Source organism: Trachurus japonicus, chromosome 9, assembly GCF_045865225.1.
Source record: "Trachurus japonicus isolate A0001 chromosome 9, Traja_1.0".
Classification (NCBI taxonomy): domain Eukaryota; kingdom Metazoa; phylum Chordata; class Actinopteri; order Carangiformes; family Carangidae; genus Trachurus; species Trachurus japonicus.
Genome location: NC_140915.1, coordinates 36265871 through 36293084, shown reverse-complemented (window position 1 = coordinate 36293084; position 27214 = coordinate 36265871). Strand labels below are relative to the sequence as shown.

Sequence of the window (27214 nt, the reverse complement as noted above, 5' to 3'; positions counted from 1 at the left end):
TGAGGTTCCTATACTTTACTTTCCATTTCATGTGACTTTATAGATGAACCCATTGGTTTGACCTGTTTTGTTACTTACATGTGATCTTCTGATTTGGTATATTTGAATTTGAACTTTTCTGAGGTTTTGAAATTTGAATGTTATTGACAAACTCTCCTACTCTCTAAACACTATTAGAAAACTTGTTTTGTTACTTAAATGCGATCTTCTGATTTAGAAAAACCCTCCTGGAGCAGCTGGAAAGTGCATAACCACTCAGAACATGTTTTTCTAATCTCACGACTCATTTCAATTTAAAAATAAACAGCATGGTGTGGCTTTTACAGGACAGCAACACTACACATGTCTGTTCAATTTATAGAATATGATGTATTGGTGCATAATAAACTGGCGGTCTATGTTATGTAGCACACACATTAAAGTAGCAGTAATATTAATGTGAAAATATCACAAAACACAACATTTGTCTGCATCAGGACTTTTTTAACCTCTTGTCATGAAATGATTGTGACAACGTGATTTATTCTTAAAGGGATAGTTCAACATTTTGGCAAATCTGCCTATTGCCATAAAGAGAAGTGAGCTGCTCAGCGAACACAATGGAGGTGAATGGTACAGGTCCCCTGTTCCTCCAAACTCATCAAATCTACACAATCTCCAAAATGCTCTCGTGGCCTGCACATTCATCACGCTATGAGATAATCTGAACCTACTATGACAATAGGGATTATGGCAATAGGAAAATTTGCCAAAAATGTTGAACTATCCCTTTAATAGATAGCGTATATCTTCCCAAAACTGGTAACTGGGACTCATCAGTATGTAATCATTGCAACTGGTCAAAGGTGATTACTGATGTGTATAAACAGGAATAAAAAGAGGAATGTGTCTGAAAACAAAAATATTCCATCTTCATGGGAAACAGTAAGGTTCTGAATGCAGGACAAAATATTGATTATATTCTCAGTGTGGTATCTCTGTCTTCCACCCCCAGGTCACTATAATCTGTTGCACTACCCATCCGAAAAGACTAGCAGCATCCGTAACATGATTGGTTAGGATGCACCATGAAGAAGCTTGCATTTGTCGTGTTTGAAATTAAATTTGATCAAAAATGATTTTAAGATTTTAATCTGTTCTGTCAGTAAAACCTCTAAATAATGCTGGTATTCATGTCATTATTCCCTTTCTGTTGTATCTCAGTTCTTCTTATTATTTCCATCTGCGTTTTGTTTTTCTCCATGAGGTTACAGAGCCACTGATGAGAAATCATGATGGAAAATGATTTTGGAGGGAGAACATTCCCTGTTCCGACATTTTCCATGTCTAATATCAGTGGAATGAGCAGCAATGTACAGCATGTCCTTGTTTATGGAAAAGACAGTTCTTCCTATTCAGAGGTAATGTGTGTGCAGGGTTCGTATTGCTGCACCCTCAGAGGAAAATGTGTTTTTTTATGTGGTCTGTCCAGCTAACAGGTGAGCTACTGGGGCTTTAAACATTGAGTGCAATTTATAAAAGTTGGGTGGGAGGTCCCAACTTCCAAACCTGTAAAACTCTCCATGCAGCCTGCTGGTGCAGCCTGTCTCCTCAGAGGAGACCATAAACTGAGACTGCTCAGACTGAAGGCCTCTATTAGGAAGGAACCAGTCAATAAAAGGAGGACCTGGCCTGCTCTCCTCTTCTCCATCCCAGCCCAAGCAGAACACTTTCCTTCACATTTCAAATGATACCTGCTCATTCCAAACAGTGAAACCTGCTGTGTAAATAAGGATAATAGCAGTTCATTACAGCCTGAGACTCAGTTTTGCACTTGTAATAATCGGTTATGAAACGCTGTAAAAATGACAGTAATTGCAGTTGTTTGGGAACACGGCAACGCTGCTGTAAAGAGACGGAAACACAAGTGACCTGCAAAGAAAACCACAGCAAAAACCTATAAACCCACAAACCTAAATCGTGCTCAAGGCTTACCTGGATCCCTGCTCAGAGTGTCTGAACTAGTAACAACCTCCTGCTGCGCCCTGTGCACGCACAGCAAGAGTCTACTTTCAATATGCTGCATAGCCCCAGGTGGGTGTTACACAGCTTTATGATAAAGGTCCTATATGGTACAGAGTCACATATCCATGTCTTTTTTTATTATAAAGCAGCTCTAGAGTTCTGTATTCTATAACACTGTGAAAGTATCAAAGCCTCGGTCCACAGGGAAATTAAAGGCCTTAAAGGGATAGTTCAATATTTTTGCAAACTTGCCTATTGGCATAAGTCCTATAGAGTGCTGAAGCGGAAAGCAGGAAGTAACGTCGCCATGGGTCCTCAACTCAGAAAAAGTCTCCATGTAAGTGGACGGGAGTCAAAGTTTTATTTCGTGATCCGATTGAATTGTGCTATGAGAAAAAAATATGACCTCTACCTGTTTAAAACATCACGAGAAATCAGCAGTTTATCGTAAAACGGCAACGGAAGAATGTATTTTGTGTGAGGACGCTCTACGGACTACAGATCTGGTGTCCCACAAAAAATACGTCACCAACTGACACGGGAAAGGGCGGCCTTTGGTGTGTGACGTCACCTACGCAACCTGTAGTCTTTCTGGTTACGGATTCTTCTGAATTTTATTTAACAATAGTTTTACAACAAACTGATTTCTCAGCATGAAACGTGATGTTTAAAACAGGTAGAGGTCATATTTTTTTCTCATGGCACAATTCAATCGAATCGCAAAATAAAACTTTGACTCCCGTTGACTTACATGGAGACTTTTTCCGAGTTGAGGATCCATGGCGATGCTACTTCCTGCTTCCGCTTAAGCTCTCTATAGTCAAAGGGGTAGGTTCATTAACTTTAATCATCCGTGCATGTTGTTTTGAGATCAGCGGGGCAGAGATGTGAGCTGCTCGGCGAACACAATGGAGGTGAATGGTACAGGTCCCCTGTCCCTCAAAACTCATCAAATACACAATCCAACAACTCCAAAACACTCTGGTGGACAAGTTGTGACCTGCACAATCACCACGCTATGAAATAATAATGCAACATTACAAGACAGAGTTGTTTTCTAGGCAAATACATAGCCGGAAGTACATTCCAGACACGGCTGCTGGGCGGAGTGATTTCAAAAGTGCAAGTAGTTCTGAGTGTTTGCTTCATGTGTTGTAATGTTACATAATTATACATGATTATCTCATAGCGTGGTGAATGTGCACGTCACAACTTGTCCACCAGAGTGTTTTGGAGTTGTTGGATTATATTTGATGAGTTTGATGAGGGAACAGCAGAAGTTACACAGTGGGGCTTTAAAGGTATCAAAGCTCTGTACTGATCAGCTCCAATAAGCAAGTCACAGTTTCCACCTAACAGCATCTGAACTGAACAGGGAGTGATGGGTCAGAGGTTTGTGTTTCAGTACAGACACAGGTTTTCCACAGTCTCCTCTCAGCCGAGCTACACTCGCCCTTGTCTGTATTTTTCCTCTTGCAGTAAACTTCAAATCTAAGCGGAACGGAGAGTTTTCAAATATCCTCGCAGAGAGATATGCGAGCTCATACCGGCTCAGGAACCGATCCCCCAACCTCGCTGAACCTGCGCTGTGCAGCTAATCCTGTTCCACCAGGCTAAATCGCTCTTACCATCAGGCCTGTGAGTTCATGATACCCTGCTCGGTGGCACAGAGGGGGTGATATGCGGAGGAGGGCTATAGAGGATAGAATTACCGCCCAAAATGTTTGGGATATGTGGTTTTGCAACACAGTCATAACCTCCCATCACATGCCATGCAGGCAATGTACACGGACAGTCGTTCCAACAATAAAGACTGTCTGTGGACTAAGTACTAAGTACTGTGTGTCTAGTCCGGGCTTTTTTTAGGGTTTTCTGTACATGAGTATATGCGTGCCCACAGTTCATGTCTTTATGCTCTAGCCATTGGTTGCATAATACATCACAGGAGAAGAGGGAGCGGCGGCAGAGTTGAGAGCGGCTCTCCGGCTTAGATTGCAGGCTTCTTTTTATGCATTAGTTTAATTATAAAAAATAAAAAACAACTTTTCCGCAGAGCCAAATGTGCAAGCTGGAAAAAACTCAAATGACCTTTCTTGCATAACCTTCGTCTTGTGTTAGCTTTCTGCTGCCATGGTGTTCGGGTCAGTTTTGACTCATGTTTTAAATCAGCTGTAAAATACACTAAAACCATTTTTTTTTCATCCAATTTGCTTTTCTTCTCTTGGTTACATTGTTAGGCTTCCTTATCCATGAAAATATTGGTTGTAATATTTTTTGGTGTGGGCCCCTGGGCCTTTTTTTGTCAGTATACTGTACCCCTTGTCTTCAATTGAACCTTCCTCTTGTCAGCTTTCTGCTACCATCTCTTGTGTTAGGGTCAGTGCTGACCTGAGTCTTAAATCAGCTGTAAAACACACTAAAACAATTATTTATCATTCAATTTGTTTCTCATCTCTTGGTTACATTGTTAGGCTTCCTTATCCATGAAAAGGTTGGTTTTGCACTTCAGTTTTTACTCTCATTATTGTTCTTATTGTAATAACCGGGTGAAAGTTGACATCACAAATGTCATAATTTTACCAAAGCATTTTAGATTTTTGTGATTTTTTAAAATTTTTGTTTAGATAGAGGTTCCTAACAAAGTCAAAAAGGCTTGATGCTATAAACAAATTTGTGTGGTACTTGGATGCATTTAAAACCTGAAAACGGGTCGCTGGTGACCCAAACACAAGAGGAGGGATAAATAAAAGCGAGAGCATACAGTACCTTGTCCCAGGCGGCCTCCAGACAGGGCCTCCATGGCCGTACCGAAGCCCAGCTCTCGACACACCACCGTGGCCGACAGCAGGTTCCAGTTATCGTCACATATGGTGCCCCACTCTCCGTTTTTCAACACCTCCACTCGGCCCTCGCCTACGATGGCCCCACCGCGAAGACGAACCAACGCTTGCTGAGGAGTTCAAACAGAGACGTTAGAGCGTTAAAAGACAGAGCAGCGGGAGACGAGATGTTCATATTCTGAAACCGCATATTTAGGTTATTCTTTTTTTCTCAAATATTAACAGACTCAGCTGAAAGTTTGGAACCTCAACTTTTCCTCCTGATGCTGAGGCGGCAGACTGGGTGGCTTCATGTTTATACAACATGCTATTAATGCGGTTCTCCCATTAACCGTTTAGGAAAACTGGAAATGTTTAATTTTACAAGTAAACACATTAACAGCGGAGTTCAATCTGATTTACTGCCATTTGTATCCACACAGTAAAAGCCAGACATGTTTATGTGTGGGCTGGGTGGATTACATCCTTCCTCCTACTGTAGACACCTCAGTCTTACAGAGGGATTAACACTGGAAACCTCAAATGTTGAGCATCCAGGAAAGTGATGCATAATCCTATGAAGAAAATAAACAGTGTGTCTATTTCACATACTACTGAACTATGTGACTATAAGTGAACTCCATGATACATATATGATAACAACACTTGCAACTGGCTGTAATTTGTTCAGAAATATATATTTTAAACAAACAGGACACATGATTATAAGATAGTACAAGTACTGTGTGAACAGAGATAGAAAGAAACACATTAGTAGACTGACTTCCATCAATAGGAAGATATATTTCATCCTGGCTGGTACTATGTGATGACATCTTATTTAACTAGTGCTGAAACAATTTGAGAATGAGTCAAAAGTTAATTGAGAAAAATTAGCAGCAACAATTATCTATTTCAGTTTAGGATTGAATTCAAAATAATTTCTATTAAATTAAAGCCTTAAAGAACTTGGACATTGCAAATGTATTGTGTTCTGTATTCTATGAAAATGATTAAAAAATGATAATAAATCTAATGATAATAAACTGAATCAATGTGGAGAGAAAATGCACATAAATATGAACACAATGGAAATGAGGAATCAGATTCATTCAGTGTGATGTTACAAACCAGAGGAACTATCAGAATGATACAATCTGAAGGGAATATTGTGTTTAATGTGTATCAGTGTATAAGAAAGACTTCCCCAGCAGCCTGCAGGTATAGCTGCATCAGACAGCGGGTGTCAGCTTTGTTTTTTTCCAAGTAGTAAAACGTCTGGTTTTAAGATCAAATTCCTTTGAGTCAGTCTGTCTGAGGGTAGTGGAAGATTTGAGATGTGATGTCAGGCACGGCACTCGGCGCTGTGGAACGTGACAGAGAGCAGGCACGCTCTACGGAGACTTAAGACTCATGAAAATGTCTTTTTTCAAAGTTCTGTGTTGGTGACAGTGAGAAGAAAAATCTGTGGCCAAGACCCAGGATCAGTAGAAAACTCCTCTCTCTGGAGCTGAAAGGGAGTCAAGTGAAGACTTACTGTGGGTTTGCAAATAAAAAAACTCATCATAACACCATGATCTCTTTGACACTGTGTTTATCTTTCAGGATCACAGCTGACTATCATCATTAGATTTGCTTAAATGAAAGCCATGATAGCAGTAAAACTTAAGATCTGACATCCATTTGCTTTTAAGAAAGTGACAATGGCTGATGTCAGGGTAAGGTTGTTGTTAAATAACTAAAGATCAACAAGATACCAACACCATCTTGAATTCATACAAATACAGACACTAGAGCAAAACCCATCAACTGATGAAAACACACAAAGCACGGCCAAATACACACCACTGTGCAAAGGTTTAAGCCACTGCAGATGTTTTGATTTAGATTGATGATAAAATAATCTCCAAAGGCATAACGTTCATCATGAAACACTCTTTTGCAATGTTTTAAGCAATATCAGTGTATTTGTTTTAGTTTTCTACAGTTTTAGAGTGAAAAGGGGAAACAAAGCAGCAGCCTTTGACCAAGGTATCAGACAAGATATTTGCTGTTTACACACTGTGATAGTTTCCAAAGGGGGGGCTACTAGGTACTACTACTAGGAACTATGCAGGGTGGACAAACCTTTGCTGCAGTCCTTTTACTCTTCTGTCTTTTTGAAAATGTGAAAGATGAAAAAAATATATATATTGTTTAAAATATGAAGGGAATGTGTCAACTGTAACTTTATGCCTTTTGAAGACCATTCCAGCTTCCACGTGATTAAAGGAGACATATTATACCCCCTTTCCACAAATTAAAATAGTTCCCAGGTCTCTTAAAGACATGTCTGTGACATGCTTTGGTCAAAATACCCCAAGGATCAAACATCACAGCTCTTTTCATCCTCTCAAAACAGCCCTGTTCAGAACGGCTGGTTTCAGTGCCTGTCCCTTTAAATGCAAATGAACCACTGCTTGCCCCGCCCCACCCCTTCTGCTGGTACCAGGTAGGGGTGATATTATACAAATTAAAATCCTAGTTACATCACTGGAAGACTACTGAGGGAAGCACTAGTAAAACCACATGGATTTCAACCTAGGGAGCCTGAAAATTACAGATTGTTTTGTCAATTCTCACATTTTGGGGTCCGGAAGGCAAGACAAACACCCAAATAAAGAGTCTTTGAAAAGTGATATTTCCATAATATGTCTCCTTTAACTTTTGCACACCGCTGTATTCTTCTATTAGGAGAAGACTGAGTCCTGCAACAGATGGTGTAACCCCCACCCCCCCCCAAAAGTCCTCAGTCTGGGATTACATGAAGAGACAGAAGACACTGAGACAGCCTCAATCCACACAGGAGCTATGGCAACTTCTGCAAGATGTTTGCAAGTGTATGGAGGAGAACTGGTGCTCACATCACATTTTAATCTGATTTAGGTTTATTCTGTTGACTGAACATTGTATGAAGTTAATCCATGAATAAAGAATATTCATGGCATTATTTTTGAAAGCATCTTCACTTTACTTACAGTGCCTAAAGCTTTTGCACAGTACTGTACGTGTGGGCACACCAAGCATTACATCCTCACCAGACTGGTGAACATGAAATGAATATGATCCATGAACAAAATCAAAATCACAGCAAATTAACTTGTTGTGGTTTCAGTCATGGATCTGCTCCCATTCACAGAGCTGGGGCTCCAGTAGATGGATGGGGTGGAGGTCAGACTGTGGAGGCCAGCTCTTCAGCAAAATGGGAAAACCATGCTACAGAGGGAAGAAGATGCCACAAAAATGTTGCCACAAAGTTGGAATCCCACTATTTTCTGTTTCCCTTATCTGGTAACAAGGTTAGCCCAACCATGACCGACATCCCCAGATCAGACAGTGTCCACATCTGGCACTGGTGAACAATAGAACATAATAATGAAATGATGAAATTAAAGAGAAAACAAATGTTGCATATTTGAGTTATTTTTCAAATGTGCTGTTCAGACTTGCAGAGTTAGTCCACTCAGCTAATCCAACAACGAAGAGACACAGTTGCAAACATGTCAGGAGGAAAGCGAGAGAAGATTTTCCATCTTGGATTCTCAGATCACTTTTTCACGACGTGCAAATTGTGTAAAATCTGCCACAACAATACAGTTTTACTGTCTCTGGTTTCATGCTCAGGGACATTCGAGGAGAAGAAAAGTTAGCTGACATTGGCGAGGCTCTCTGTGAAGATACATGTTTTTCCTTCGCCTGTCCCAAAAACTTTTACTACATCATGTCATCTGTGAAACCCTCGGGTGAGGATAATTCATTGTGAAACGTCCAAAGCAGCTACAGCTGCAGTTCACAGAGTGACACTGCGTTCTGAGCGTCGGTCCAACCAAAACACTGCAGCACCCACCCATCACATGTCAGCCAGTGAACTGAACTGAACCAGTCACCTCCTCTATCAGCTCTGTTTACCATTTCAGTTCACCAACACAGAGGAGGACAACCCTTACACACTAATGAGTGAGCCCATGTTGTAGTATCCACTTAATGTCACAGTGGTTAATTGGCCTATTTTACACCAATGTGATGTTATAGCTCTAAAATCAGCACAGAATTATATTAATATTGCTCATATAAATCAGACTTGGAAAACTGTGTGTAATCTAGATACAGATAGTCTGAACTAGGGATTGGGGCGAGACACTACAGGCAAAAACAATGTTTTTTCATGCACTGATCAATTTTGACAATTTTGGGGTATTTTTCTTCCTTAACATGTATTCTTTCAGAAAAGTGGAAAGAAATGGTAGAAAATCCACATTAAAAGTGGAAATTTCACTAAAGGTTAGCTACTGTGACATACTGTACTGTGCCTGTTGTATGACCCATGTCATGTCAGGTATCATTGTAAAGCTCTCTCTCCTGAACAATGATGTAGGCTCTAACAATCTATGGAATTTTACAGTACAAGTCTTTAAAGGCAGTTTTCTCAAAATGAGTTTTTCCTTATAATCTGAGCCCGAAATCTCCACTTCAGCAGCACCTACAGACACCGAACCTTCCTGTTTTATTCATGTCTATATTCTGAAGGTTTTTACAGAGGAGATTGTTGATATATCATTCAAAGCCTGATTTATACAACGTTTTATTCCTAAAAACAAAATGTGACAAAACTTGTAATACAAAAAATATTTGTCTTAATGTAAGTGATACACTTGGGATCTGTTCGTTTAGATATTTGCCCTATTCACCTGTAGTGTCCCCCCTTGATATGATTTTTCAGGGCCGATACCGATTATCAGTAATCAAGGAAGCCGATAACCAATATGTAGAACTCATATTCATTTGCAGTGAAAATTTAAAAAAATGGTGTCAACCTTCAGAATAACACACCTTGGATTGGACTGAATACAGTAAACTGCTGGCTCACCAGAGTGCTGTGTAACCAATCAGTGATAGCTGTGAGCGGGACATTGTTACACAGCTAAGAGCGGTGACTACAGGCGCACGCATTTATTTTATCGGTTTTTGGTGAATAAAACGGTGGTGATTATCATCCCAGCCATCCCACTAAGTGGTTGACCTCTAGTCTGAACAATGGCGAGGCGACAGAAAATGAAAAGGACAGAAGGAATCAAAAACCTTTTTGTCAGTCGTATAAGACAAATCTAAAATGAATGACTCTACCTCTTGTCTGAAGGCCTTCCTGAATCCCGTCATGGGCGTCGGTGAGAAGGCTCTGCCGGGCACGCAGCTCACCACCACGGGCAAGCCTTCGCCGCAGGTGCCGTTGGCCTTCAGGGATGCCTCCTGGCCCAGTTTACAGCTGGACAAATGGGCTTCGTTGCCGGTGCAGTTGACAGAGTAGTCCCAGTACGAGGGCTTTCTCCTGCGAGCAAACATTCTGCACAGATGGAGGAGAGACAGCAGGTTCACTGACTCTGATTCACTGAGGTCATTCATTTTCAGTGAATTCTTTTTAGTGCACTGTGGGAAGCTGTTGTGCTTATACTATATCAATCATGTGTGATGTAAATCTGTGCTCAAATAAAAAAAAGTCATTATCAGTTCTTAAACAAAATGTGCTTTACATGTAATTATATCTGTACTCTTTTCTTAATCAATGTAAGTGCAGTTATTCATTTTTGGCAAATACTGTGTACTGTGTGACTGGGAAACAGGATTTGATCTTGCTAAAGGCAAAAAGACTAAAGCAGCAGCTGAATCTGTGCTGTTATGAAAACTCATGAAATGCCAGTGTTTCAACCAATAATTAAAGAGGAACTATACAGGATTTGTAGCTTAGCTGAGCCACATGTTTTACCTTAATTAAACAGCTTTGGAGTAATTGTGATGGTTTAATAAATGGCTTAACTTTTTACGAGGGAGAATGGAGGCTCTCTACATGCCTGTCACGTATTGCGTCTGTAAACCATGTAACCCGTAATCTCTTGTTTATGACAGATTAAACAACACAAATATACACATCGTATATGGTATATAATTTTATCTACCGCTTTATTGATTGATTTATTGACGGCTTCATTGTAAACAAATGCACATGGCTGAGAAGAGGGTTAGCAAAACAGCGGAAAAGCTACCGGTCTTACATAGTTCCTCTTTAATGCATTCACCAATATTTGAATGAAAATCATCAGAAAGCTACTGTATATCCCGACACAGTGAACCTCGACCTATTGTAATTACATTAGCATATTGCATAATTAATACCAAAAGCAAAAGGTTAGCTAACAGCTGGAGAGTTCATTATCTTCCATTATGAACTTGAACAAACTGGGGTTAATGACACTCTTTCAGGCCTGCTGGGACGCTAATCTGTTGTACGCACAAAAAAAAGAAAAAAGAAAAAAAAGACTGAAACAGGGACAGGCAGCATTTGCTTTTCATTTGGGAGCTGGCAAGGAGGAAGCTGCAGACTGGAGGTTGTCCAAGGCTCATGTCCTGAACCGCAGTCTGAGGACTGGTGCTGCTATCTATATGCAATCTGAACACAGCCATGGTGCATAACAGGACCGTTCATATGGAGCAGCGATCGAACAAACTGAGGCTGCAAGGGTTTGTCCGCATCATCAAAATCTCTTAGTTCGGCTTTGATCGACTCGAATGCCACTCTTACGCTCTTTACTTTCTATTTAAAATGAATGATTATGCACATCATCATTATCATCAGTGTGGGCCTTTAAATGAAAGGGAACATTGGCTGTGCCTCGATGCCAAAGGTTTGACAGCTGTATAATGTCCTCTGTGGCTCTGAGGGAGCTTTGTCAAGTCTGAGAACATAACTCAAGGGTCATGACATGAATCATCTTGGCTTAGGTTGCAAACTCTGGTCTTAAGAGTTAGTAGAGAGCTGCTTTATGAGAGGTGTAGCAGCGGGTTGGAACTTGACCCATACCACAAACAAGTGTAGACTTTAATCTGACAAATAAAGAATTTATTTTCCAGTATTAAAGGAGACATATTATGCCCCCTTTCCATAAATTAAAATAGTTCCCAGGTGTCTTAAAGACATGCTTCGGTCAAAATACCCCATGGATCAAATATCACAGCTCTTTTCATCCTCTCAAAACAGCCCTGTTCAGAACGGCTGGTTTCAGTGCAAATGAACCACTGCTTGCCCCGCCCCACCCCTTCTATCGGTCCCAGGTAGGGGTGGGGTTATGCTAACTGGAATCACTGGAAGACAACTGAGAGAACAGCTCGTAAAATTACGATTTCGATCTAGGGAGCCTGCACACATTACAGAGTTTTCTGTCAATCCTCACATTTTGGGGCCCGGAAGGCAAGACAAACACCCAAATATATGTTAAAGGTCCCATATTATGGAAAACAGGTTTTTCTGGTCTCTACATATATAAACTGATCCTCCCTGAGCCTACCAACTCCTAGAATGAGGAAAGCAAACGGGTCCTGCAGCGACTCTGCAGCCCACCGACTGGTAAAACGGTGCTCATACAGGCTGTTCAGACTCCTGTGGTGATGTCACGACGGGAGTGAGGCCGGCCCCTCAACGCTATCAAACGCCTACCACGTCTATTTCTATGGCTGCAGTGCACAGCAAGAAACTCCTGAGCTAGATTGATGAAATACCGACCAATTTTAAGTCATAAAGTGGTAATAATCTTTGCCGTGTACAGTAACCATGTTACTTAAAGGTGCAGGCACAGAAACAGCTTGTTCTCAGTAGAGCTCATTTGAGCGACTTTTAGACAGCTGACATTCAGGACCACGGATCAGTTTGGGGCAATACATTTCGAATACAGTTTAGTTGGACGTCTGACAGCTGAGTGAAATTGAGTAAAAAGAGTATAATATGGGATCTTTAAAGAGCCTTCAAAAAGTGATATTTCCATAATATGACCCCTTTAATTCAACCATAATGGGCTACAAGATGTGTAGGGACTACAGATACATCTCAGTGCACGTCTTGCAGACTACAGCCAATCATCTCACAGTACACTCGGCTAATCTGTGCCGTTTACTGTGCCTAGGATCTTTTTTTCCCCCCCTGACTTCAGTCTTAAAGGCAGTGGCTCCCTACAGGCATCATGCAGCGAGTATCCCGTTAAATGTGCAGCGGTGAGCCTGAGGCAGCAGAGCCGCCTGAAGGAGAAACGCTGGGAACAGATGTCTGGTCTGCTGTTTCATAACTGCACAGCTCACACAACTACAAATGTGAAGCGAACAGATAGAAAGTATGAGATAATGATTACGCTGAGGACAGTTAGAGCTGGAGGCAGAGGCGTCTCCAGGAGGGGACGCTCACACAAACATTAGATTGTATTACTGAAGGAGCAGCACAGTAGGAGGGAGGGGGAGACAGGATCTCTACATCACTATGTTCAAGGGTTAGCTGTGGATGGAAAATGTGGAAGATGTGTATAGGTGCAGTACTATATATTTTTTTCTATTATTATAATTTAAGAATGACAATAAAGCCTCCTTGAATCCATATCCCATTTCTTCATCTGCTCATCACCAGCTCATTGTCTCAGTCAGTTTGTTCAGCGCACATTCACAGGAGTCCTAAAAGCAAAACTTTTACCAGATGTGAGACCCGGGGACAAAATTCGGTAACACTTTATTTTAAGGGGTCCTTGTTCCTGTGTAGTTACCTAATTAATTACAGTGTAATTACCTATGTAACTGCATGTAATAGCATGTACTTACATTGTAATTACATAGTGTATTTTGGTGTACTTACAGGTCCTTGTTACACTTGTAATAAGAAATGCTTGTTACAATACCTGGTCAAAGTGGCCTCTCTCTTTGGGGAAGGGGTACATCTGCAAGAAAAATGGGTGAAACCACAACCCATGTTGCCTGGGCAACCTTTTCCATCAATCTTCCTCCTGCCTCTTGAGTCTTGGAACATTTATGCTGTTTCACAACTTAGTCTATGTAACAGTTGTGTTAATACACCGTTGTTACTCTTTGATACAGTGTAATAAGAACATTAAAGTGTAGCTACCTGCTGGGATACCTCAGTTCTTAACCATTAACTGCAATAACCAGTGTCTTCGATAGTGTACCACGTGTGCTGTTACACAACTTAGTATATGTAACAGTTGTGTTAGTACACCGTTGTTACTCTTTGATACAGTGGAATGAGCACATTAAAATAAAGTGTACCTGGGTCGGGATACCTCAACTCTTACAAATTAACTGCAATAACCAGTGTCTTTGTACTGTCTTTGAGGGTTAAAAAAGTGTGTGCTTTTGTTCAAAGAAACCACGTCCGAGTGAGTGGTCTTCTCTTTGGTTCAGAGAAACCGCGTCGAAGTGAGCGCTCGGCTCGTCAAGTCCAGCTATGTTGTGTTTTTTCTGTTGCATGCTCACTTCTCATGCTCGGGTGTAAAAGTGAGCACAGACGGCTAAACAGACTGCTAAATAATATTGTTGGATGCTTTTGCCTTGGGGAATGTCTATCTGTGAGTAGAATATGTCAATAGTGTTACATGATTGTGTATTTTTGTAATTAAGACATGATTAGTTATGTTTTCGGTAAATATACCTTGCTAGCTTTCAGTCTATGCTAACTCTTTTCATTTTGTTAATCTGGATGCTAATTGAAGTGTACCTATTCATGCAATGCTACTGTAAGTACTGTAAGTAAATTGTGTTTCTGTGATCATTTCAGTTTTATGGAGGAGAAATAGAGGACTTCATTAAAGGACAGGAAAAGATCAAGCCTTGTGGTTTTTTGGGGATAATAAAAATAAAGGACGATAAAGGAACACTGAAATGCATTTTTTTGAGTGTGTGGTTTTATGCATACAGATTGCTGATGATGTTTTCAGTTCCATATGAATTGAGTTATCCAGCATTGTCTCATTTTCTGAAAAAACGCTATTCTAGTTATTGGTTTATGTAAAAATACTTGAGTACCAAGTTTCTGCATGATGTTACATGTAAGTATGTAGCGGGTACACTTTATTTTAATGTGCTCATTCCACTGTATCAAAGAGTAACAACGGTGTACTAACACAACTGTTACATATACTAAGTTGTGTAACAGCACACGTGGTACACTATCGAAGACACTGGTTATTGCAGTTAATGGTTAAGAACTGAGGTATCCCAGCAGGTACACTTTAATGTTCTTATTACACTGTATCAAAGAGTAACAACGGTGTAGTAACACAACTGTTACATATACTAAATCGTGTAACAGCACACGTGGTACACTTTATTTTAATGTGCTTATTACACTGTATCAAAGAGTAACAACGGTGTACTAACACAACTGTTACATATACTAAGTTGTGTAACAGCACACGTGGTACACTATCAAAGACACTGATTATTGCAGTTAAGGACTGAGGTATCTCAGGTACACTTTAATGTTCTTATTACACTGTATCAAAGAGTAACAACGGTGTACTAACAGAACTGTTACATATACTAAGTTGTGTAACAGCACAACAGGTACACTTTATTTTAATGTGCTTATTACACTGTATCAAAGAGTAACAACGGTGTACTAACACAACTGTTACATATACTAAGTTGTGTAACAGCACACGTGGTACACTTCATATTAATGTGCTTATTACACTGTATCAAAGAGTAACAACGGTGTACTAACACAACTGTTACATATATTAAGTTGTGTAACAGCACACGTGGTACACTATCAAAGACACTGATTATTGCAGTTAATGTTTATGGACTGAGGTATCCCAGGTACACTTTAATGTTCTTATTACACTGTATCAAAGAGTAACAACGGTGTACTAACACAACTGTTACATATATTAAGTTGTGTAACAGCACACGTGGTACACTATCAAAGACACTGGTTATTGCAGTTAATGTGTAAGGACTGAGGTATCCCAGCAGGTACACTTTAATGTGCTTATTACACTGTACCAAAGAGTAACAACGGTGTACTAACACAACTGTTACATATATTAAGTTGTGTAACAGCACACGTGGTACACTATCAAAGACACTGGTTATTGCAGTTAATGTGTAAGGACTGAGGTATCCCAGCAGGTACACTTTAATGTGCTTATTACACTGTATCAAAGAGTAACAAGTGTGTATTAACACAACTGTTACATAGACTAAGTTGTGTAACAACACACATGTTCCAAGACTCAAGAGACAGGAGGAAGATTGATGGAAAAGTTTTCCCAGGCAACATGGGTTGTGGTTTCACCCATTTTTCTTGCAGATGTACCCCTTCCCCAAAGAGAGAGGCCACTTTGACCAGGTATTGTAACAAGCATTTCTTATTACAAGTGTAACAAGGACCTGTAAGTACACCAAAATACACTATGTATTTACAATGTAAGTACATGCTATTACATGTAGTTACATAGGTAATTACACTGTAATTAATTAGGTAACTACACAGGAACAAGGACCCCTTAAAATAAAGTGTTACCCAAAATTCTATTTAGATGTGTATCTGTGTACTCAGATTTATTTTCTCAGACTTTCTCCGAGTTAATCCTGTGGTCAGGGATCTTCACCTGCATGTTGTCTCACTTCTCTGCCTGCTTCCAAGATTATCATCCTGCCTGTTGTTGATCGTGACATTTAGAGATATTTTCATAATTTGTTTTATTTTATTTTATTTGGTCCGTTTTTTTGGTCATGGGTTTCAAACACATCTTTTTTCAAAAACATCTCTGTACAACAACATCTAAAAGCAAAACTCTACCCAGATGTGAGACCTGCGGACAAAGTTTTATCAGATGTGTATCAATTTGGGTCCAGTAACACTGGGTTTAAACACTGATTGACTGTAATTTTGTGGAATTTACATTTAAATCCCCAACCTTTAAAAATAAAGAGCCACAAATTCACCTTTTCCACATCTTATCTCATAAATACTTTTAATTTAACTTAAACATCTTTGAGGAACGCTGGTTAAATTCAAAACTACACAATTAAGATTATGAAAGTGCAGCAGCCCTTGGCTCTGTGTCCTGTAAAAACACGCTGCACGCGTTTCATGGGGCTGCAGCAGGAGCCGGCTGACACGTAGATGGAAAGTTAAGGAGCCGTCGCCGTCTCTGCTGTGGTTACCTAAAGCAGAGGAAACTTCCAGCCAGCCCAGGCAGACAGACAGTAAATTCAAGGTTAACTCAAGTGCTGGAAGTTTTATGGTACGCCGCGATTAACCTGTGGCCGCCTGCCTACAAGCTTCCTCATGTAAGCAAGATTTAGATCCCTGAGCTGCACATTACCACAGCTCTGTGGAATGCTGCGCTGATGCTGGACGTACAGGAGTCAGGCCGGGGCTCAGAGTGTAAGGACGTGTGACCATGTCAAACACATAACACAGAATTCAGGCTTATTCAGGTGAAATACACAAGAGGATTATGTATTTCACCCTGGTGGTGGTTTTCTTAAATTACAAGAACTACATTTATATACATTAATGTGAATTTAATCAACTATCTTTGTTTTATTTAAATGGGCGCTTCACACTTCCTCCTATATACACTTTACTGTCCTCTCTACCCAGACTCTATTAACTTTGACTCTATTTGCACTTTATCAATCTTTCATGCATTCCACTGTATCATAATCTCTGTTATTTTCAAACTTTCCGTTTGCACTTTTTTTTAACATAACACACATGTCTATTTGCACTGTAAAACATACTACTGTACCTTATGGTTGCACAAATCATCATCATCCAGTTTGTAATATTTTTTCTACATAGTTTTTCTTTTGTTTGTTTGTATGTTTTTCCCATTTCTACACTTTTCTTTCATATTTGATGTCACTGCCTGTGTGCCTTAAAGGGATAGTTCAACATTTTGGCAAATTGGCCCATTGCCATAATCCCTATAGTTTTGGGGGTAGGTTTGTTACCTTTAATTGTCGATGCAAGCTGGTTTTAGAACAGCAGAGCAGAGCGGCGAGCTGCTCAGAGCTACACTACGGAGGGTAATTCCTGGTTTCCCTCATTAAACTCATCAATTACACAACTCCAAAACGCTCTCATGGACAAGTTGTTACCTGCACATTCACCACGCTATGAGATAATAACAGAACGTTATGAGACAGAGTTGTTTTCGAGGCAAATGTAGAGACTGCTTGCCGAAAAACTGCCCCCGACAGGAACGAGCATCAGCGGTTTTGCATGAATTTACACTGAAAACAACTCTGTCTCGTAACGTTCCGTTATTATCTCATAGCGTAGTGAATGTTGGATTGTGTATTTGATGAGTTTGATGAGGGAAACCACAAAATCCCATGAGCCTCCGTAGTGTAGCTCTGAACAGTTTGTGGCTTGGCTCCACCGTTCTAAAAACAGCTTGCACCGACAATTAAAGGTAACGAACCTACTCCTAAAGAGGGATTATGGCAATGGACTACTTTGCCAAAATGTTGAACTATCCCTTTAACCTGTTGCCACTCCGCCGTCGGGGGGGTTTTAATCAGGGAGGTGTCACAGAGGATGTCACCAGTCACTTGAAATAGTCATGCCACATATCGTTGGAAAGCTAAAACTCTTGTGATTAAAGATATGCCGACCATTCCTAAATATAATCATCAGAGCAACACTCGAATCAGACTATAAACATGCTAACAAAGTTCGTAAAAAGCCGATATAACTCACGATTTGTGTCAGGGCAGGCTCAGGATCACAGGGTTTCCCCACAAACTTGGTGTCGTTACATTCAGAAAAGTCCAGTAAATCCAATCCAGTAAAGTATTTAGTCCAAAACACACGGTTGTACCGGTAGATAACCTCATCCCGCTGCTGCATCTTATGAAATTACGCATTGTATATCCAGTAAATCCGTTTATTTCTCCTCATAAGTCCGGCGTTTACATGAAAACAATGTTTATTTCACTTTACAAAATGGCGCTGCCCTCTGAGCTTTCGATTGACAGCTCACTCGACCAATCACAAGCTCCCTCTCTCCGGCTGCCGCCTGCAATAGCGAATGAGTGGCTGTGTCTCATGAGGAACATCCCCTCCGACAGCGCTGAATGGCTTCAGCCAATAGAAACAGATCCCGATGACAACTGTAGCATTGAATAGCCAATGAAATTACGAAACGAACGATGTGCTGCATTCACGGTCCCTGGGAAAAGGCAGCACCGCCATTTTCATGCGTAACTTTGCAAAAGCTGCACTTTGGCGCATGTATTGTTTGTCAATGGCAACTTTAGGAAAACGCCTAGATATACACTTAGAAAAACATGTGTAAAATACTCATTTTTAGCAGGATTGTTATCAAATTTGAACTGGGGCCAGGTAAGGCTTCATGCTGTAGTCCCATTGTGTTTTCCAGCTAAAATTCTCAGCTACACTCATCTTCAGGCATCTGATTGCAACAAAAAAATTCAGGCGAGAATAAAAACATTCTAATTCAGTGTGCTCCCACTTAGATTACTCAATGATAGTAGCACTTATAGTGATTATTTCAGTTTGGGGAAAAACTTCAGAGTGATACCTTTCAAAAGAGACCAAGCCCATCCATATTCTCCAAACAGTTCAAGAACAGCATTCAATTTACTTTGGGTACGCCTTGGATAGGCGAATATTACAGAATTTATAGGAGTGACATTAAGGCACATAGGCAGCGGCATCAAATATGAAAGAAAAGTGTAGAAATGGGAAAAACACACAATAAACAAAATAAAAAAATATTACCAACTAGATGATGATGATTTGTGCAGTCATAAGGTACAGTGGTATGTTTTACAGTGCAAATAGACATGTGTGTTACAGTATGTTCAAATGGGCCAATTTGCCAAAATGTTGAACTATCCCTTTAAATTGCCCCTGAGGATGTATATAATTGAATTGAATTGAGAGAGAAACAGTTTATTTAACAGCCTTACAACTTGCCTGTTGGTGTTCTAGTGCAAGCAGCGGCTGGTAAAGGGTTAAAAATATACTATGCTACTTCAGGTCATGGCCCTGATGAGCTGACTAAGACGTTTGAAGTTTTGAGTGTCGGGTTGAGGTTGGAAACGTAACCCACCCACCACACGGTCAGATGTGAAGCTTGACATCCGTCCTCAGAGTCCACACATCAGGTGAAATGTTTAGTTTCAGTGAAGTGACGTGAGACTTCCTCACAAGACAGGGCCAGACAGGGAACTGACCCAAGGCCCCAGACATCTGAGCCCTGGAGCTCCACAGAAGCTCCAGGTGTGCAGCGGAGGTGCACGAAAAATAAAACTAATTGCAAATTTGGCTTGTAAATTTGGGACGTGTACAAATGAAACAGTGTCAAATGTAATATTAACGGCACAATGTGAGGCCTGACGTCTCAGAGCAGTTGTTGCCTTCTCTCTTGTGACATTTGAGATGTTCCAGACCTTTTTCGTCACAACTGGTGTTAATAAGCTGAAGGGAGACAAGCTTGCAGTGCTTTAATTCAAGGAGTCACAAACTAAAAAGCTTTACTGAACGTCCCAGTTTGAAGAACAGTGATTTATAGTTGGTTTAGATGAACTATAGGTGCGTTTCACTACGTGGTACCGGCTCAACACGACTCGACCCGACTCTGGGACACTTCTAGGAGAGCGCTTCCATTACAGGATAGTACCGCCTTCTGAGACTCCGTCCTTCTAGATACTTAGCACTGAGAGAAAATCTCAACCTGTCATTCTGCCATCTGTTTCTCACAAGTGGCTCAGCTTTATGGAGGTGCAATACTAAATTCCTTTGAATAAAATTGTGTAACCGATGCTTTAGAAAACATGAGGGGATGTAACATGTGTAAGTATATAGTGCTGACTAACAGAGTATTTGGGATACATACTGTATCTTTTACAAGAGCCTTTTATAACAGACTTTAGAAGTCAGTATGCTGCGTTGTTGCTGACTTGCTGAAAAAGCAAATAATAAAAATAAGATCCTGGAACCACGGGGTGATGGAGTTTCCTCTGTGTTCACACTTAAATATTAGAAGAATCAAGCCTCTGTTCAAGGTGGTGTAGAAAATAAATGGTATCTCTGGAAACACTGACAGTTCTATCGATGTCAGCACAGTCAGATACCTCCTCATTCTGAAGCCCTTTGCTGTGTGAGTGTTTATTAACCTGGTCAACACCAGACCACAGGAACATTTACATTTTGGTATTTATGTCAGGCACAGAGAGAGTGGCTAACATGACATTACCAATTTGTGGCTGTGGCAAATAATCCATCTGCCCAGAGCCAGATTACATCATTATCCAACAATACACCCACGTTCATTTGGAGACCACTGCACCACCTAACCCCAACCTTTCCTCGCTGCCACCCAGGACCGCACGTTATTGTTACTACAGTGGAAAACTCACTTGTAGACTCTGGCGTTGTACTTCCTCTCCCCGGGGAAGCCGAACATGCCGCAGATGACTCTGCTGTTGAACTGCGTCCACTCGGCGTTGCAGATCTGCTTCCATTTACCGCCATCCTTGACCTCCACATAGCCCTCCGTCACCGGGATCCGCTTACGGTACGACGACAGGATCGGTCGTATGCGCACGTCTTCCACTTGGATGTCCAGGCTCTGTGGACGACATATGGAGAAACGTGCTCAGAGTGACACAAAAACTGATCTGGAAACTGCTGTGAGGCCTGGCAAGGAAGGAGGCTTGTTTCTCTCTGACATATTCACTGCAAAAACTCAAAATCTTACCAGGAATATTTGTCTTATTTCTAGTCAAAAATGTCATTTCTAGTCAAAACAAATTCTCATTATACTTAAAATAAGACTCATCACATAAAAACGTAGCCTGTTTTTAGACACTTTTTACTTCTTTCAAGCATATTTTCACTTGATTCACATCTGATAGTGGGGCAAGTTTTTCTTTCTTATTACAGGCACACAAAAAACTTGCTTTCACTGACAGATTTTTCTACTTATTTTAAGTAAAGATTTGTTTGAAACAAGTGAAAATGATCTAAAAACAAGTTCATTTTTAGGCGATGAGTCTTATTCTAAATGGAAAGAGATTAGTTTTAACTAGAAATGAGACATTTTGACAAGAAATAAGACAAAAATTCTTGGAAAGATTTTCAGTTTTTGCAGTGTTGTCATAGAAATTAACTATGTTGTTGTCTTTTTGTCTAATTGCCAAATAAATAGGGTTTATTTGGCTTGGTCCATTCATATGCAGTAAATGAGTGTAATATGCTCATTCAGAATACACTATATCACTTCTATAACCTTCATTTCCTGGTTAGACAGACCTCTGAAATCCAACGTGATGTAGACATGCTACACTTCACATCTGTCAAGCGCTTCCTGTGTTACATAACAAGCAATCAAAGACATTTAACCCCCCGTGTCCCGACCGTGAGCACAGCTGCTCTGCTCCCTGCACACCGCTTGTAAATCTTATCCAGATTGCTCAAACATTTTTACAGTGAAATCACCTTATTAATGGTAAACACCATGACTGACTGCTCCGCAACTGTTTTTAAAAGCCAAAGGGTATTCGGAAGGGTTTCCATGGTAATGTGTGCAACACGCTTTTTAGTGCCTTGCTGCAAAGAGGTCAATAAAGCAAAGAAAAATGCACAGAAACAGCAGTGTGAGCAGGAGATAATTAAGACGCTGAGTTTTCTTTCCGAACGCCTCCGGTCTACCTCATCAACCACAGACAGGACTCCTCCACGCTACCGAGACAGAACACAAGTTAGTTTCTGTCTTTGACTTCAAAGTTGTCACTTTCATGCACCGCCGGGGTAAATTATGAGACATGGATTACATGAATGATGTCATCCTTAAACCAAGGTTTTTCCGCTGTGCACAGGACAGTAGCTCTGGGCCGCACTATGAAGCGTGGCCGCCAGTCGAGCTTCAGCGGCTTGGTGCGACCTCACAGCAGGATTAAGTTAGCCTGGTCCTGACCAGTCTGTTGCACAGAGACTGGTCACTATCCATTGAGAAATGTTTACTTTCTGGTAGGCAGAAACTCTGTAGTTTAAAACTACTCAATCTGCCTTTACCCAATCCTTAAAGGGATAGTTCACCCAAAATTGAAATTTAACTCTAACGGTTGCAAATGGATACCAACTGTCTTCGTAACAAAAAGACACACCAAAAAACATCCAAATACCTCCATGCTGCTCGTATGTAATGTCCGTCTTGTATTGAAGCTCCGAAATGCGAAATTGTCCCGAAAAAATGTAAATAAGTCTATATCTTAAGCTTGTTTGTAGCGGAAGCTCCTCTTCCCGGTTCGTCAAATTTGGACAAACCAGGGTCTGTCCTCTTCCCAGTTCGTCCAAATTTGACGAACCGGGAAGAGGAGCTTCAAGAAGCTTCCGCTACAAAACAAGCTTGACTTAGGCTATTTAATTTTTTTCGGGACAATTTCGCATTTCGGGGCTTCAATACAAGATGGACATTACCAACGTCACCAACGACGGGAGCCTTCAGTGTTATGTTGTAACAAGTAGGAGGGCCGTTGTGGTGAGCTGGGAAGACGGTGTTAGCGGCGGATGCTAACCGCTACTGCTAGCCAAAGTCAGCATCGAGCTAGCTCACCACAACGGTCCTCATACTTGTTACCACTCGAGGCTTTAGTTGTTGGTGACGTCCGGGTATCGGTCTGCAGCTCCAGCGTTTCACCCAAACTGTATTTCTTTTTCTTTGCAGTCCTGCCTGCTGCTGCTCAGAGAGAGACGTGCTAGCACTCGCTAACATCAGAGACAGCTAGTGGGGCTAGCAGCCCCGAGCCCTCCTACTCTGCTGCACGTAGCTTCACCTGAACTCTGTCATTGGCTGGAGAGAAAACACAGACTCTCTCGCTCTCCACCCAGAAACGTCCCCGTGCACAATGAAGCAAACAAGACCAAAATACAGGCAGGGGGAGGGGGCTCTGCAGACACAGCCACAGTCTAGCATTCATTTTTGGGCAAAAAACTCCAGACTCATGTCATGATGTATGATCATGTGCTGGAACCGGCCGAAACGCAATGAAGCTGCTGCAGTGCCGTAAACAACGACCACCCCCCCCCCACTTCAATGATGCAAATGTACGAATACACAGGATGGAACTTTGTCAACATTGCTCTTACTCAGGCAATAATTCTTGGATGCCACAATGGAACGAATGGTTTCGCAAACATCCTAACTAGGACACATAGAAGGGCCCATATAACACCAGTAGCATACACAATTCAATTCAAGATCCTTTTACTCTCACCTTCAAAGCCTTACATGGTCAGGCTCCGCTTTATGTGACTGAACTCTTACACCCCCACTCATCAGTTCACTCCCTCAGGTCCAACACACAAAATCCTCTGTCGCACGCACCTGAAGACTCGTGGCGATCGAGTGTTCCCAAACTTCGGAACATTCTTCCTGCGTCCCTATGTTGCTTTCTTTGAAACTTTCAGGAAGCAACTTAAATCACTTCTGTTTGGGCTGCATTTGGGTAACCTTTTACTTACTTGCTCTACTTACTCTCTTATATTGTTATTTTACGTGTCTCTTCTTCGTCTCTTGAATCACCTTTTAAATTCTCTTGTGAAGCCCTATGTGACATTTGACTGTCTCTGCAGGGGAGAAAAGCCATGAAAGCATTTCAATCCCAGGCGGAGTAGCTACTGAGGGCAGATGGGCAGAGCCAGGCTGGGATTAAGTGGTTTGGCTGTGCGATGAATGAAGCTCTGCAAACTTAGTGACACTCACAACAATGGCTGAAAACAATCAATAAACAGTGGAATGGTGCTGATACGTAAAAGTGTAAACTGGAATGCCAAAACACATAAGGTAGACGGTAGAAGAGTACATGAGATGAACACAGAGGCTTTACAAACAGATCCCTCTCTTAGTCTCCAGTAGCTCTAACTCCAGAGTGGCACATGCTGTCTGTGGCCATGTTAGCTACCAGGAACACAGTAGAGGCTTGGTGCAGCTGTCCTGCTCGGAGGCTGCAGTGCATGCCCGTGTCATCATGGCTCGGCTAAAGCAGAACAACCTGGGCTGGTGGGAAAAACCCAGTGTGTGTAGAGGTCAAAGACAGAGTGTAGGACAGGAAATTGAGTACAGAATCATGTCATTGTCCTGTTCCAATAACAGAGAGAACACATGTGATATGCAACAGGCTTGCAGAATCCAGAATTTCTCACTGACATGGTCTTTTAAACCTATAACACATGCTTCTCTGATTGGTCCAGCTCCACTGGTGCTCTATAGGAAACACCTGGATGGTAATCCAATAATGTACTCACTGATGAAGATAACCTGTCTCATCTTCACCACTCTATACAGTTTTGCACATAATATGCTTCATTAAAGGGACAACGAGGAGTTTTGGAAAAGCGAAGCGTTTTCACACTACATTTATGAGCCTCCGCGCGCACCGTAAAATTCTTTGACCGGCGCAAGACAGACTCATGTTTTCATTCATCAATAATTTAAGTCGGAGGTTCAAAAAGGTTCACATACCGTCGTAGTTCCGACCATAAACGGCGATTTGGCGGCGTTATTCTCATGACTCGCCACGAAACCGAAAGTAAAGAAATCTGGTCGGCTCGACCAGCATTTCCGCCACCACTAATAATAACAAAATAACGATAGAGACAGAACGATATATTTATCGAAAATGGGCCCATTAACAAGCGTGGGTAGCAGAGATTCATCCACATTAACGTGAGACTTTTTTATAACCGAATAGAAACTCCTCGTTGTCCCTTTAAATACATGTCAGACCAGATACTAAATACCCTACATTTAAAAGGGTTGGGGTTACCACCACTGCTACATGCATCACATTTAAAAAAGAAAGAAAGAAAGAAAGAAAGAAATGAAGTACTATTTCAGCTGTCATGTTAACATGGAGTGTTAGTATAGAGCCTTTTGTCACATGGACCATGTTAAGGTGGGCCCCTGTCTGGGCCTCTACTCATCTCCTAGCAACCTGTGGTGCACATGCCAAAGTGTTTCTGTTCTGTAAATATGAATGAGATGTTATCATCAGCCAACTGGAGGCACATGGTGCATTTAGTGTCTGGGTTCAAATTAGGAACATTAATTAACTTTGCATCTTTATTTTCAACTTTGATCAAGAATCTAATCTGATTTTACATCTGAGCAAAACTCAGTATGCTGTCAAAAAAAAAAAGCAAAAAAAAAAAGCAGAGCCTTTCCCCTCAGACTTTTTTGCATGGATTAAATAAACATTTTCCTCTCCCATAGTCCGAACCCACATTCTTGTGCTACGTGACAGTGCAGGCTGAGGGGAGGGAGCAGAGTCTGGCTGTGGGGTTGGGGGGGTGGAGGGTGTTGCTTTGCTCAACAGATGGACTGGTATAAACTCCTCTCCCACACAGCCAAGAAGAACCTAGACATCAAATAATGAGAAAGGAGGGTTTCCTAAATTGGCATTTGCCTCCAGAGACGGACAGATGCTGCAGAGTGAAAACTACGAATCTTCAGTCTCTCTGCTATTTTTTCTCCCACAGATAACCACATTAATCACTGTGGTTAGAGGCAACACGGTCTGGGCTGCAGAGGATATAAAACTGTATACAGGGTGAAATCATGGAACATGATAATGACTGGAAATGTGGGGATGGTGACCTTGTCTGGGTTTACTGGATATATAGTACATGACTCAGTCAGAAGAGCAAATAAATGCAGACCAGCTAAACATTCGACCAAACAGGAAGCTGGGATGTTGACACACTGTGTGCAACACGATTGTGCTCAAATATCAAGATATCAAGAACTATGCAAGTCTGCTCGCTTTTCCACTGTTTTGGTTAGCCTACGCTGCTCTCGCCCATGTGCATTTGTTTACAATGAAGCCGGTGAAAAATCAATAAATGGAGCGGTGGATAACATTACATGATGTTACGATGTGTGTGTTTGTGTAGTCTTAACCGCCATAAACAAAAGATTACGGGTTACGGAGTGCATTTGTGTTGCGGTGCGCAGAGACGAGAGCTGGGACACCGGGGCGACTACACTGATGTTGCAAGGTTGGTTTTCAGCCGTGAGACGCCAGGTGGAAGGCAGAGAGCCTCCGTTGTCACTCGTATAAGTCATGTAGTTAACTATCACTACTACTTCGGAGCCTTTTAATTAAGGTAAAAATGTAGCATAGCCACGGGAGAAATCCTGCTTAGTTCCTCTTTAAGTTACAATATTTCACTTTTTCTCAATAAAATAGTTAAAACCAACAAGACATATGGTATTCTATTAGGGGCTGTATAGTTACATGTCCCACATGTTTATAGCAATGATCATCTGACAAACACATGACTGTAATCATGGCAACAGTCGGGCAATGGCATAAAATCATGTCCAAACTGACTCCATAATATCACGCCACATATTTGAGATACACCTTTTACATGTTGACCATTTTCAATGCTGTGTTTTAATCAGATGAAGGATGTTAATCATCAGACATCAGAATATTAACAGCAAGAATAAATTAGTATTAATTAGTATATTAGT

At 41.1% G+C, this 27214-nt stretch overlaps 1 protein-coding gene across 1 annotated transcript in view; it reads right to left on the bottom strand.

Moving 5' to 3' along the window:
- loxl2b (lysyl oxidase-like 2b) overlaps positions 1-27214 on the bottom strand; it is a 64949-nt gene that overhangs the window by 16626 nt on the left and 21109 nt on the right. The window contains exons 3-5 of the mRNA XM_085787648.1: positions 21093-21304; positions 9987-10203; positions 4771-4954 (exon numbers count right to left, since the gene is read on the bottom strand). Of these exons, the coding sequence (XP_085643774.1) occupies positions 4771-4954; positions 9987-10203; positions 21093-21304 (613 nt within the window). The remainder of the gene's footprint in view (positions 1-4770; positions 4955-9986; positions 10204-21092; positions 21305-27214) is intronic.